The sequence below is a fragment of the Myxocyprinus asiaticus genome, chromosome 18, assembly GCF_019703515.2.
Source record: "Myxocyprinus asiaticus isolate MX2 ecotype Aquarium Trade chromosome 18, UBuf_Myxa_2, whole genome shotgun sequence".
NCBI classification, from domain to species: Eukaryota; Metazoa; Chordata; class Actinopteri; order Cypriniformes; family Catostomidae; genus Myxocyprinus; species Myxocyprinus asiaticus.
The window spans coordinates 8056484-8069926 of record NC_059361.1 but is presented as its reverse complement, the minus strand read 5'-3'; the positions used below and the strand labels follow the sequence as shown (position 1 = coordinate 8069926).

At 38.1% G+C, this 13443-nt stretch overlaps 2 protein-coding genes across 2 annotated transcripts in view; one reads left to right on the top strand and one right to left on the bottom strand.

Annotated features, from left to right (window-relative positions):
- Nucleotides 1-13443, top strand: part of capn5a (calpain 5a) — a 38472-nt gene that overhangs the window by 11866 nt on the left and 13163 nt on the right. The window contains exons 3-5 of the mRNA XM_051724317.1: nucleotides 4070-4201; nucleotides 10186-10394; nucleotides 10641-10833. Of these exons, the coding sequence (XP_051580277.1) occupies nucleotides 4070-4201; nucleotides 10186-10394; nucleotides 10641-10833 (534 nt within the window). The remainder of the gene's footprint in view (nucleotides 1-4069; nucleotides 4202-10185; nucleotides 10395-10640; nucleotides 10834-13443) is intronic.
- ompa (olfactory marker protein a) lies at nucleotides 8154-9462 on the bottom strand. Its single transcript, XM_051724351.1, has one exon. It carries the CDS (start codon nucleotides 9326-9328, stop codon nucleotides 8846-8848), a length of 483 nt encoding a protein of 160 aa, XP_051580311.1. The 5' UTR covers nucleotides 9329-9462; the 3' UTR covers nucleotides 8154-8845.

Sequence of the window (13443 nt, the reverse complement as noted above, 5' to 3'; positions counted from 1 at the left end):
CCATTTTTGACCTAATATTGACCTTAAGACATGCCAGTCTATTGCATACTGTGGCAACTCAAAAACAAACACAAAGACAATGTTAAGCTTCATTTAATGAACCAAATAGCTCTCAACTGTTTTTGATATAATGTCAAGTGATTTTCTAGTACCAAATGAGCAATTTAGCATGATTACTCAAGGATAAGGTGTTGGAGTGATGGCTGTTGGAAATGGGGCCTGTCTAGATTTGATCAAAAATCTATTAAATCAGTTGTTGGCATCAACAATCATGCCACGGTCAGAATCACTGAGATCACATTTCACCATTCTGATGGTTGATGTGAACATTAAATGAAGCTCCTGACCCGTATCTGCATGAGTTTATGCAGTGCACTGCTGCCACACGATTGGCTGATTAGATAATCGCATGGATGATTGTTGGTGCCAAATGGACTGGTTTGAGTATTTCTGTAACTGTTGATCTCCTGGGATTTTCACACAAAACAGTCTCTAGAATTTACTCTGAATGGCGCCAAAAACAAAAAACATCCAGTGAGCAGCAGTTCTGCGGATGGAAACGCCTCGTTGATGAGAGAGGTCAACAGAGAATGGCCAGACTGGTTCAAACTGACAAAGTCTACAGTAACTCAGATAACTGCTCTGAACAACTGTGGTGAGAAGAATATCTTCTCAGAATGCTATTCTGTGATGCGGGTTGGCACTGTTTTGGTGGCACGAGGGGGAACTACATAATATTAGGCAGGTGGTTTTAATGTTATGGCTGATCGGTGTATATATATTAGTATATTTTTATACAAATTATTATTTTCACATTTGACATGATAGCATGACTTGTTTGACCAAAATTTTATAGTTGTTGATACTATACAGAAGCAGTGAAAAATTTGTACTCGCATACTCATTATTTATTACCATTTTCCAAATAGAATAGAATTACTGTAAAGTCATAAACGCTATGAAGCCGCACAAATGGAAGTATGGGAATTTTGCAGTGACCAAAAATGTTAAACAGATATACTATCTTATATTCATTCTGTCTGTCTGTCCATCTAGCCATTAAAAATAATCTTAAATGTAAAATGTAAAAAGTTTGAGGTGTTTTGTTTTGCTTTATTAGCAAATAAACGTTTGTATCAACCATATTAGTGATCCTCCCTTCTGCTTGCAATATTTTTTACAATAGCTGTGAGCTGGAGCTTATCCACAAACACAAGCATGAAAGAACTTTTTAAAGTCAGTCAATCAAAATTGAATCTAGTCCTTTAATACACTTTGCATGCCATTAACAAGTTAAATATTATGCATGGGGTTTGAGGTAATCTGTTTAATGGATTATCTTTTATTACATGAGCTTAAAGACCTGGCACCAGTTGCACCAGCTATACACAAGTTACAACTTGGTGCCCATTTATGCCACAACGAGGCTGTCACAATTTATGCACTACTAAATTTTTGAGCATTGCACCATTAAACTACATATAAACTAAATATTTACAGAAGTCTCCGACCAGGAGTAACGGTTGGAAAAGAAAAGCAGACTGCTTTAATGACATCAATTAGCTCATGTTATGCGTGATAGACTTCAATCCTTTAGACAAATATGATGTTGATATTTATGTTTGCACTAAGGGAGCATAGTTATACATTCATGACACTCCCTTTATCAAGGCCTATCATGAATTATGACTCTCCGTTCAGGCATGTGAGAATAAAGTAGTTAAACAAGTGCATTGCAGCAGTTTTCCACCCACTGTACAGGATTCCTGTGTCATGAACTTCAAGTTATGCTGTTTTGTAGAAACAGAAGACCGTTTGGTTAGCTCATTCTAGTGGCATAACAGACCTGTCTCACATTGGGTGAATTATATGATAGTATGTTCTATGAACTTGCAGGAAACATGACTATCTGTGGAGTACAGATAAAGTTGTGGAGGAATATTCAGTGTTGTCTCATTGGTTCGCTTGCAACATTAAAATTGACCCTGTTCACTGTCCTCATGCATGATCCTAGTCTTATCGTTCACAATTCATCAGTTTTGCATTCTAAAGAAAAGTTTTGTTTTTGTATCTTTGGTCAAAATTGAATAACTTGCTCCATCCCTGAAAGGGCTTTCCTTTTCGTCTGACATCACCCAGGCCACATATGTTTTACTACTGTTGATTACTGTTGTAGGTATTGCAGCCTTCTTTAAAGGAATAGTTCACTTAATAAAAAACATTCTCATCATTTACTCACCCTCATGCCATCCCAGATTTGTATGACTTTGTATGACTTTTTCTTCTGCAGAACACAAATAAAGATTTTTAGAAGAATATCTGAGCTCTGTAGGTCCAAACAATGCAAGTGAATGGGGTCCAAAACTTTGAAGCTCCAAAAAGCATATAAAGGCAGCATGAAAGTAAGCATAAGACTCCAGTGGTTTAATCCATGTCTTCGGAAGAGATCCAACTGGTTGTGAGAACAGTCCAAAATGTAACTCAGTTTTCACTATAAGTCTTGACATCTCAGTCTCCTTTGGTGATCATGATTTCAAGCTTGATTTCACTTCCTAGTGTCATCTTGCGCTCTGCACATGCGTCAAGCACTAGGAAGTGTAATCGAGCTTGAAATCATGATCGTGCCTAAAGACTTCAATGGCAAGATGTATAGTGTGAAAAAGGAGTTACATTTTGGTCTGTTCAACTTCTCACCCAAAATCAATAATTTTTGGGTGAACTATTCCTTTAAATTTTGCCAATAGTTAAAAAGGGTAATGTAGTGCCAGATAATGGTAATAACAATAGATTTGAAAAGAGTTACCATTGGGATATGTGTTGATTCTCTGGAGGATGAACTCGACCCTCAGCCTCCACATCCTGGTCTAAAAGCCTCCTCAAAAGTGGGTGTCGGCGGTGTCGACAAAAATCAAGTCACATTTTTTCCTTGTTGAATGTCCTGTTTTACTCCAAAACACCTCATATTATGGAAGTAAAATGGGTTGCAAATGCAGTTTCAGATAGAGAAAACTAACCTTTTAAATATTTAAGTGGGCGGTTTACCTCCGCATTAACAATATGCAGTTTCGGCGTTACTCATTTTGGCCTTTATGTCTGTAAAAAAATTAAAAATAACGGTAAAAGACTGTAAAAATGCTACAGTGAAAAAACATTAATTGGTTAATGGGTATTTACCTTAAAATATACTGTACCGTAAAAAATTATAATATATTTAAAAAGACAATACATGTAAAAATGATTTTATTTTATTTTTTTTTAGATGTAAAAAAGTATGATTTTACTGTATAATTAATTATTTAATATTTAATTGTTTAACAAGAGAGTACATGTACTTTTGATGGTGAATTATTGTTTAAAACTTGTCTAAAAACAATAATCGGGCGTTCCCAGAATTCCCTGCGTGATCCATCACATATTATATTATGGGAATAATAATGTTTCTTCTTTTTTATATCAGTTATCTACATTGGGGTGTTCTGTGTTATATCTGATGTAGTTTAGTTAATGTTTATTGCATTATTTTAATTTCTCATGTGTTACTCTGATGGTGTTGTTTGTGTGAGTGACACTGAGCACTGTCACTACGTTTACTGGTCATTGCTCTTGTAAAGACCTCTATTGATGAACTTCATGTCATCATGTGCCCTTCTGTAATTACTACGGTGATTAACAATGCATTATAAAGTGAAAAGCAGGTTTTTACAGTTTCAGAAGGTTAAAGTATTAAGTTTATATCATTTAACAAAATAAACAGTAATGCACCAGAAAATATACAGGCATCAAAATTACATCCTGTTAAACCTGAAGTGTGGTTACCGTATTTTTTACGGTGAATTTCTGGCAACCACAGCTGCCAGCTTTTTACTGTAATTTTTACAAGATTTTTTTTTACAGTGAGGTTAACCAAGACCAGATAGATATGGCAGGTAATTACGGGCGTTCTGTTTGCTAATTCACAGAAACCGACTGCCCTGGGATCTTTGTGTAACTGGACTCTAGTGAATGTGCTTTTTTGTGTTTAAACATAGAGCACAGAATCATGGTAATCTTATTGTCTCTTTCTCTACAGGACCTGTGTGAAGATCCTCACTTGTTTGTGAATGGTATTAGTGCCCATGACCTGCACCAGGGGCAGCTGGGTAACTGCTGGTTTGTGGCGGCATGTTCCAGTCTGGCCTCCAGAGAAGCTCTTTGGCAGAAAGTAAGTTGAAAATGTTGATTTGCCTCTTAGTTTTCTGCCTCAACAACAGTTATTGCTGTTTCTGTAAAATCATAATAAATGAATATGGAATCTCTTTCAAACAATGTAAGAAGCCACCAGAATCTTTGACATTTATTTTATTATTTGTAGTACTAATGTATGGTATTTTGACTAAAACTATAGTTTCTATGGTACATATTTGAAAGGGTTTCAGTTATCTGTGTCCCACCTCACCATCTCCTATCTTATCAATTATTTTGTTAATGAATACATGGAATGTCCATGAAAGTTAATATTGCCTTTAGATGAGAGAATGTTAGAATGAGTACACGTATACCCATGCTATATTAGACAGAACATCTCAGGTAAGTTATTTATCTACTCAAATAGAGAAGTTCTGGATCAGAGATCTGGATAAAAAAAATAAATAGGTGACCAAAACCTATTGGGGATCAATAAAGCATATGTATACAGGTGCAGCTCAATAAATTAGAATGTCGTGAAAAAGTTCATTTATTTCAGTAATTCAACTGAAATTGTGAAACTCGTGTATTAAATAAATTCAATGCACACAGACTGAAGTAGTTTAAGTCTTTGGTTCTTTTAATTGTAATGATTTTGGCTCACATTTAACAAAAACCCACCAATTCACTATCTCAAAAAATTAGAATACATCATAAGACCAATAAAAAAAAAACATTTTTAGTGAATTGTTGGCCTTCTGGAAAGTGTTCATTTACTGTATATGTACTCAATACTTGGTAGGGGCTCCTTTTGCTTTAATTACTGCCTCAATTCGGCATGGCATGGAGGTGATCAGTTTGTGGCACTGCTGAGGTGGTATGGAAGCCCAGGTTTCTTTGACAGTGGCCTTCAGCTCATCTGCATTTTTTGGTCTCTTGTTTCTCATTTTCCTCTTGACAACACCCCATAGATTCTCTATGGGGTTCAGGTCTGGTGAGTTTGCTGGTCAGTCAAGCACACCAACACCATGGTCATTTAACCAACTTCTGGTGTTTTTGGCAGTGTGGGCAAGTGCCAAATCCTGCTGGAAAATGAAATCAGCATCTTTAAAAAGCTGGTCAGTAGAAGGTAGCATGAAGTGCTCCAAAATATCTTGGTAAACGGGTGCTTTGGTTTTCAAAAAACACAATGGACCAACACCAGCAGATGACATTACACACCAAATCATCACAGACTGTGGAAACTTAACACTGGACTTCAAGCAACTTGGGCTATGAGCTTCTCCACCCTTCCTCCAGACTCTAGGACCTTGGTTTCTAAATGAAATACAAAACTTGCTCTCATCTGAAAAGAGGACTTTGGAACACTGGGCAACAGTCCAGTTCTTCTTCTCCTTAGCCCAGGTAAGACGCCTCTGACGTTGTCTGTGGTTCAGGAGTGGCTTAACAAGAGGAATATGACAACTGTAGCCAAATTCCTTGACATGTCTGTGTGTGGTGGCTCTTGATGCCTTGACCCCAGCCTCAGTCCATTCCTTGTGATGTTCACCCAAATTCTTGAATTGATTTTGCTTGACAATCATAAGGCTGTGGTTCTCTCGGTTGGTTGTGCATCTTTTTCTTCCACACTTTTTCCTTCCACTCAACTTTCTGTTAACATGCTTGGATACAGCACTCTGTGAACAGCCAGCTTCTTTGGCAATGAATGTTTGTGGCTTACCCTCCTTGTGAAGGGTGTCAATGATTGTCTTCTGGACAACTGTCAGATCAGCAGTCTTCCCCATGATTGTGTAGCCTAGTGAACCAAACTGAGAGACCATTCTGAAGGCTCAGGAAACCTTTGCAGGTGTTTTGAGTTGATTAGCTGATTGGCATGTCACCATATTCTAATTTTTTGAGATAGTGAATTGGTGGGTTTTTGTTAAATGTGAGCCAAAATCATCACAATTAAAAGAACCAAAGACTTAAACTACTTCAGTCTGTGTGCATTGAATTTATTTAATACACAAGTTTCACAATTTGAGTTGAATTACTGAAATAAATGAACTTTTCCATGACATCCTAATTTATTGAGATGCACCTGTATATCAACAGAGGAACAGGCTCAACATTTTCTAATATACAGACAATTTCTCTGTGGACAAGAAATTATTCCTTGGAAAATATGTTCACACTTCCATACCACCTGATAGCGAGACATCATCATTGTTCAGTCCTTTAGGTTTAATTATCATTGTGTGGAAAATCTGATATACTTTCAGAGAGGAGGACAAGTCTCCCATGATCTTTTAACATATTTAAGACAGAATAGACTTTTTAATTCGACGTGTAAGAAAATGAGGCTGCGAGAGAGGAACGTACCTTCAATTTAATATGTGACACTTTCTTAAAGGGACTGTTCATCCAAAACTGAAAATTCTGTAATTTACTCAAACTCATGTTGTTCCAAACCAGTATAACTGTCTTGCTTGCTTCTGTGGCTTGAAAAAGGAGATGTTAGCCAGAATGTTCATGATGATCTTTTCCTGAATAAATGAGGTTGATGATGAGCAGGAATACATGATGACAGAATTTTCAGGTTTGGGTGAACAGTCCCTTTAATTAGTGATGCTGCTTCAGTCTGAAACATTATCCTCTGCTGTCGCTGTTGGGTCGCATACCAGATGCAGCAAGCGAATAACATATAGCATCTTAAAATTTGTAGCCATTGTTTTCTTTGAATGTAAAAACAATGTTAACTCAAATTAGTTAGAATTTTGTTGTGGTATCAAAATTGATATTGAGAATCATCACATTACTTTCATATGTAAGCAAAATGGACAGTATAACTGAAATGTACCAAAATTAATCTGAATCTGAACAAATCTAATTGGAATCCAATCGAAAGCTTGCGAATCGAAATCCAATCAAATCATGAAATCTGTATCGATACCCAGCCCTAACGCTCAACTGAGTATTCGACAAAAATTATTTATCTCGGATATTAAAGTTAAAACACACCGATCTTGAATCCCATCAGGACTCAGGAGTGGACTCGAGCTTGTGCATAAAGAACAACACATTTTATGTGCGATACTAGGGCGTTGTCCTACCTTGTTTGATGTGCGACCCCCTCCCTGAGTTTTGTTTATTTCCATGTTGAGCTTGAAGATTTCACCGGTGCTAATACATGGAAATAGTTTAAGGCACTTCCGTACACTGAGTTTACAGTCGGATGTCATTTGTGCATAGTGCTTTTAACTGTCATTAAAAAGTCTTGTGGGAAGTCCTGCCTGTCGCTGTCAAAGTATGCTGCTTCACTTACCGCTCCTCCCCTCCCTGTACTCTGCTGTATACGGCTACACACCACTGCTAGACTAGAACTAGAACACTAGCACTCTCTCTCTCCTCTCTCTCCCTGTTGTGTGCTTTCTGTCCCTCTTGACTAGACGAGTTGTTTCCTCCTGTGGTCTAATTAATGTCCTGTATCTCGTCCCTCATTTCCTCTAATCCCACGTTAGACACACACACACACACACACACACACACACACACACACACCTCTGAAACAACTGAAAGAATTTCTTTTTAAATTTTTGGTGTTTAATTTTATATTTATATATATATATATATATATATATATAAGACCATCATAAACATTCTTAAAAAAATCTAATTATGTGTTTCATGGAAGAAAGAAAATCCTATTGGTTTGGAACGATATGAGGATTAGTAAATTATGACTTTTTATTTTTGTGAACTAGCCCTTTAAATGTGCCCATTGAAGTAGGGAGATCCATTCGTCGACCATAAATGCCCAAATTGACTCAGTTCACAGTATCATACACAGAACTTTCTGGTACTTTTGTATGTGTGGTCTTTGCCTAAAGGCAGGGTAACAATATTGATCCAATCACATGGTCGTTAGAGCCGGACGTTGGGTCTCGATTGACCTTCCATTGGGATGCCTTTGCTGTGGCGACTCAATACAAATCAACATCAACAGAATATTTGACAGTAAGATTTTATTTGACTCTAAGGGTGCTCTCACATTGACTATAGAAAGCAGCACAATGACATTTGGATTGTATACAGTGGGATCCATACGTTTAGTGAATTACATATCACAAATTACACTAACAACAAAAAGCTGAATAGCAAAATGTACATGAATTTCTTTGCATTTTGTATTTCCCCGTTTTGCTTTAAAGACAGCATGCGCTCGAGCTGGTATGATGCAGAATCTTGAATCTTGTGTGCATTTTAAATCATAGCATTTCTGTTTACAACCTTCTTTTTTTTGAAATCCTAAAACTAGTATTTTGAATCCCAGATCTTCAATGTGGTCTCAGACTGTTGGGACTCTAGTGCATGTACCTGACAGAATCAAACAAGCAATATTTTTTTAGTGCATAACTAACAATCTGGCAAATGTTGCTTTGATAGTTTCTGGACAGGTTTTGCTCGCAGCAGGACAAATGAAAACGGACAACTTATGTAAAACTACATACCAGAGCTACATTTTAAATAGTAAATTTTCCTCATCTAAGCTTTGTAATACAAACACACTTGGAGTAGGGAACAGAAACTGCATTAAAGGCTTTCACAGAGTTGTAAAGGAATGAGATTTGCACAGATTCTAACCTGCCTGGGGTTTTAGGAAACAAAGTTAGCATAGCTGTGGTGTCCGTTGATTCGATTGTTACTCATTTTTCTTGAAGACCAGCGAGCAGGAGATCTTCTCTTTTTCTGCTCCCTCCTTGTAGGCGAACAGGAAGTACATCACCTTCCGCACCTTGGCCAGCTCTGCTATCCTCTCTCCGAACTCTTGAATGTCTGCTTCCAAGCATTTGATTGGCAAATCTTCTGGATCACCAGCGTTCCTCCAGAACTGGCCGATGGGTTCCAGCAGCTGTCTGGTCATCAGGTTGGTCAGGTCAGGCGTCCAGAGCTGTGAGATGCCCGTCACCGTGAAACGTCCTGTCCCTTGCAGGGTCACATTCCAGTGTGAGAACGTCAACTCCTGTTCACTGAAGTCCAAGCGGTAGACTGCTTCATGAGGCAGGAGCAACCTCTCACCGTCCTGCCTCTTTTGGCTTTTCTGCTGCAGCGACTGCACCCTCAAACGCATCACCTCAGTCAGTTGGAGGTCTTCGGTGAAGGTCAACTCCATTTCTGAACCCATGATTTATCTTCTTGCTTCTTGTTGGAGGGAAAAAGAGACTTGTCTGGTTACAACTTGTCTGTCTGCAGTTTCCAGCGACTGAATAAACTCTCAACCTTCACTTACCGCTCCTCCTCCTCACCCCCCCCCCCCATCACCCGCCTCTCTTGCCCCATGAGGCAAAAAGCCTAATTTAATTGGGGACTTTATTGATTGTGCTGCACATGCTCTGAGCCTCTGGATGAGTTTTGGGAGCAGGGGGAGGAGGTTGAAACCAACGGGAGAGTGAGTATTAGAGTTTGACGTGTTGCATTAGTAGGCAACATATGCATATTGGTGTAAAAAGTAGCAACTTCAAGATTTCCCTGTAGGCAACTTGGGTTTATTTAAGGATGCATGTGATTGATAATGCTGTTAAGTGTTTCCTTTTGAGTGAAGGTGCATGTTTAATAGTTTTTGATGTGATTGAGGACCAGGAACTTTCCACAAATCAGGATTTAGGATTTTCCTTGTAACCCATTTTTTTCTGTTGCATCTATGTCAGCAGTACAGCATGGTCCAAAAGACCACGCTTCAAGCTGTAAATAAGCAGAAAGGTTGGGGGTTTTAAACATGTCAATCAATGTTACATCATAAAAAAATCATGCTTTGTTAACATGAATCATACTTGTGGAACCAGCTCAATTGTATGTTTTCATTAAAGCAAAAGTGGGACATACCAAATTCTTAGTGTTAATCTGAAATTCATGTTCATTTTTCAGTTAAAATTCATTTATAATGCTGATAATTTACTTTTAATTTTTATGGTTTTCAGGTCTCAGACAGTGTCAGTTTTGGTTGACACCGTTATAAATGAGCTGTGTTCTGCCTGTTTATAGGTTATCCCGGATTGGAAAGATCAGGAATGGGACAAGGAGAAACCGGAGAACTATGCTGGAATCTTTCACTTTCGGTTCTGGCGTTTTGGAGAGTGGATAGACGTCGTTATTGATGACCGACTGCCAACCGCCAATGGGCAACTCATCTATTGCCACTCAAATGACAGTAATGAGTTCTGGAGTGCCCTGGTGGAGAAAGCCTATGCCAAGCAAGTACCATAACCAGTCTAAAAAGAAATCATTGAAATGTATTGGTCAAAAGATATGGGACACTGTATTATCATGGTACAAAAATGAAACCTTATAAAAAAACATGGTATTACAATTGCATGATTTGATAATTTTTTTTTGTTGGTATGAAGCCTGTAAACCATGCTAAACATTACTATGTTTAATATAAATATGTTTTGAAGGGAACACAAATTAATGCTTTCCTTCACCCCCTCGTTTCTCAGGTTGTATGGCTGTTATGAGGCTTTGGATGGTGGCAACACAGCCGACGCTCTCGTGGACTTCACTGGGGGAGTATCCGAACCCATGGATTTGCTGGAAGGCAAGTTTAGTCAGGAGGAGGAGGCCCGAAATCAGCTGTTTGAGCGGGTTCTAAAGGTCCACAACAGAGGAGGCCTGATCAGCTGCTCCATTAAAGTGAGTCTGAGTCAAGTACAGTCTAAATTAATTTGGGGTCATGAGTCACGGAAATTAATTGCATGGTGTGGCGAATAATAAATCACATATATTAAAATTAGCTGAGAAAGCCCCTCAAATAAAAATAATTCAAATAATTATTAAATAATTATAAATAGTCATATTTAAATAATCACAAATAAAATATATTCAAAAAAAATTATATTCAGGTAATTAAAATGCATTACATTATTGTGGCAGAGGAGTTGAGCATTGATAAGAGAATACAAAAAGAGGCTTTTTATTTGCATATTATTGAACATAAGCCAATCATTGGCCTACAGTTCACAGCTATACATTTTGCAGTTGAATTTTAAATCGGTCCGAGATTTATTATGACTGCTTCTCTTAGGACCCATCAATCTACACCTGTGTCTGTCGGACGCTTTCAGAGCTTCTCACTTTGGTTGCATCGCATCATAAACATACTGTTTTTAGGTTGCTGTCAAGTTAAACATAGTTTAGAACTTAGAAAAATACATCTTGACATCCCTTGAGATTTGTTTTGAACGCAAGAACACGTCCTCATGTTGTGCTGTCTGTTGAAGTGTTGGTTGGTTCACTGAATAAGCTGTGCATTGCCTATACAGTTGAAGTTTAGTTTGCTGCCACTGGAGATACAGGTGGTACTTCAAGTTTTAATTGCTCAGGAATCTTCCTTATTTCGGTCCGGGGACATGATTAATTGCATTCATTTTTTAACTCGTTATTTTATACAATTAATCGCACTGAATTAACTCCTAAATCAGCAGTCCTAATAAAAAAAAAAGCCTCCACTCTCATCCAACAACAAACTCAAACATCTTCAGTTTGCCAGACACTACTGGAACTTCAAATGCAACCGGGTTCTATGGTCAGATGAAAAAAAAAGAGCTTTTTGGCAGCAAACACCAGAGATGGGTTTGGGCACACAGAGATGAAGTACCCAATGCCCACGATTAAATGTGGTGCTGGATCTTTAAAGTTGTGGAGCTGTTTTTCTGCCAGAGGTCCTGGACACATCTTGTTCGGATATATGGCATCATGGACTCTATCAAATACCAACAGATAAAAAATAAAAACCTGACTGCCTCTGCCAGAAAGCTTACAATGGGCCCTGGTTAGATCTTGTAGCAGGACAATGATCCAAAACAAACATCAAAATCAACACAATGGTTCACTGACCACAAAATCAATGCTCTGCCATGGCCATCCCAGTCCCCTGACCTGAACCCCTTAGAAAATTTGTGGGGTGAACTGAAGAGGAGAGTCCACCAACATGTATCTCGGAAGTTGAAGGATCTGGAGAGATTCTGTATTGAGGAATGGTCTCAGATCCCTTGCCAGGTGTTCTCCAACCTCATTAGGCATTAAAGGAGATGACTATTATCTTAGCAAAGGGTGGATGCAAAAAGTATTGAATAAAAGGGTGCCAATAATTATGGCCAATGCGTTTTGGAGAAAAATATTTATTTAATAATGAGATTTTTTTATTTTATTTAATTTTTTTAAAATGAAAGATCAAAAGGACAAACAATGCAGATTTTTTTTTCACATCCTTCTTTGCTTATTTTTTGCAAGGGTGCCAATATTTTTGGCCACAACTGTATAATATATATATATAATATATGCTATTCTTCTCACCACAATTGTGTGGTTCTCTGAGTTACTGTAGACTTTATCAGTTCGAACCAGTCTGGCCATTCTCTGTTGGCCTCTCTCATCAACAAGGTGTTTCCATCCGCAGAACTGCACTCACTGAATGTGTTTTATTTTTGGCACTATTATGAGTAAATTCTAGAGACTGTTGTGCGTGAAAATCCCAGGAGATCAGCAGTTACAGAAATACTCAAACCAGCCCATCTGGCACCAACAATCATCCATGCGATTATCTAATCAGCCAATCGTGTGGCAGCAGTGCATAAAATCATGCAGATACGGGTCAGGAGCTTCAGTTAATGTTCACATCAACCATCAGAATGGTGAAATGTGATCTCAGTGATTTGGACCGTGGCATGATTGTTGGTGCCAGACAGGCTAGTTTGAGTATTTCTGTAACTGTTGATCTCCCGGGATTTTAACACAACGGTCTCTAGAATTACTCCGAATGGTGCTAAAAACAAAAAACATCCAGTGAGGGGCAGTTCTGTGGATGGAAACACCTTGTTGATGAGAGAGTTCAACAGAGAATGTCCAGAATTGTTCAAACTGACAAAGTCTATGGTAACTCCGATAACCGCTATGTACAATTGTGGTGAGTAGAATTGGTGCTGTTTTGGCAGCACGAGGGGGACCTACACAATATTAGGCAGGTGGTTGTAATGTTGTGGCTGATCTGTGTGTGTGTGTGTGTGTGTGTGTGTGTTACATAAAGAAAATGAAGCCTATTTTTAAGACCTTTTTTTTAAGATTTTTTTTTTTTTTACATTTGTGACATTTTCATGGTAATTAAGCAAACCCCCCCACACACACACACACACACACAATTCTTAAATACTGTAATGTTAATTTCTTTTGTCTGGAATTATGTCTGCAAAGGATGATGTTCAGAATGAGAATTTGGAAGGACATATGCATAATGTTTACATCTTA

What these genes read in the sequence shown, in the direction of transcription:
- ompa (XM_051724351.1), bottom strand. Translation starts at nt 9,328, where the DNA reads ATGGGTTCAGAAATGGAGTTGACCTTCACCGAAGACCTCCAACTGACT.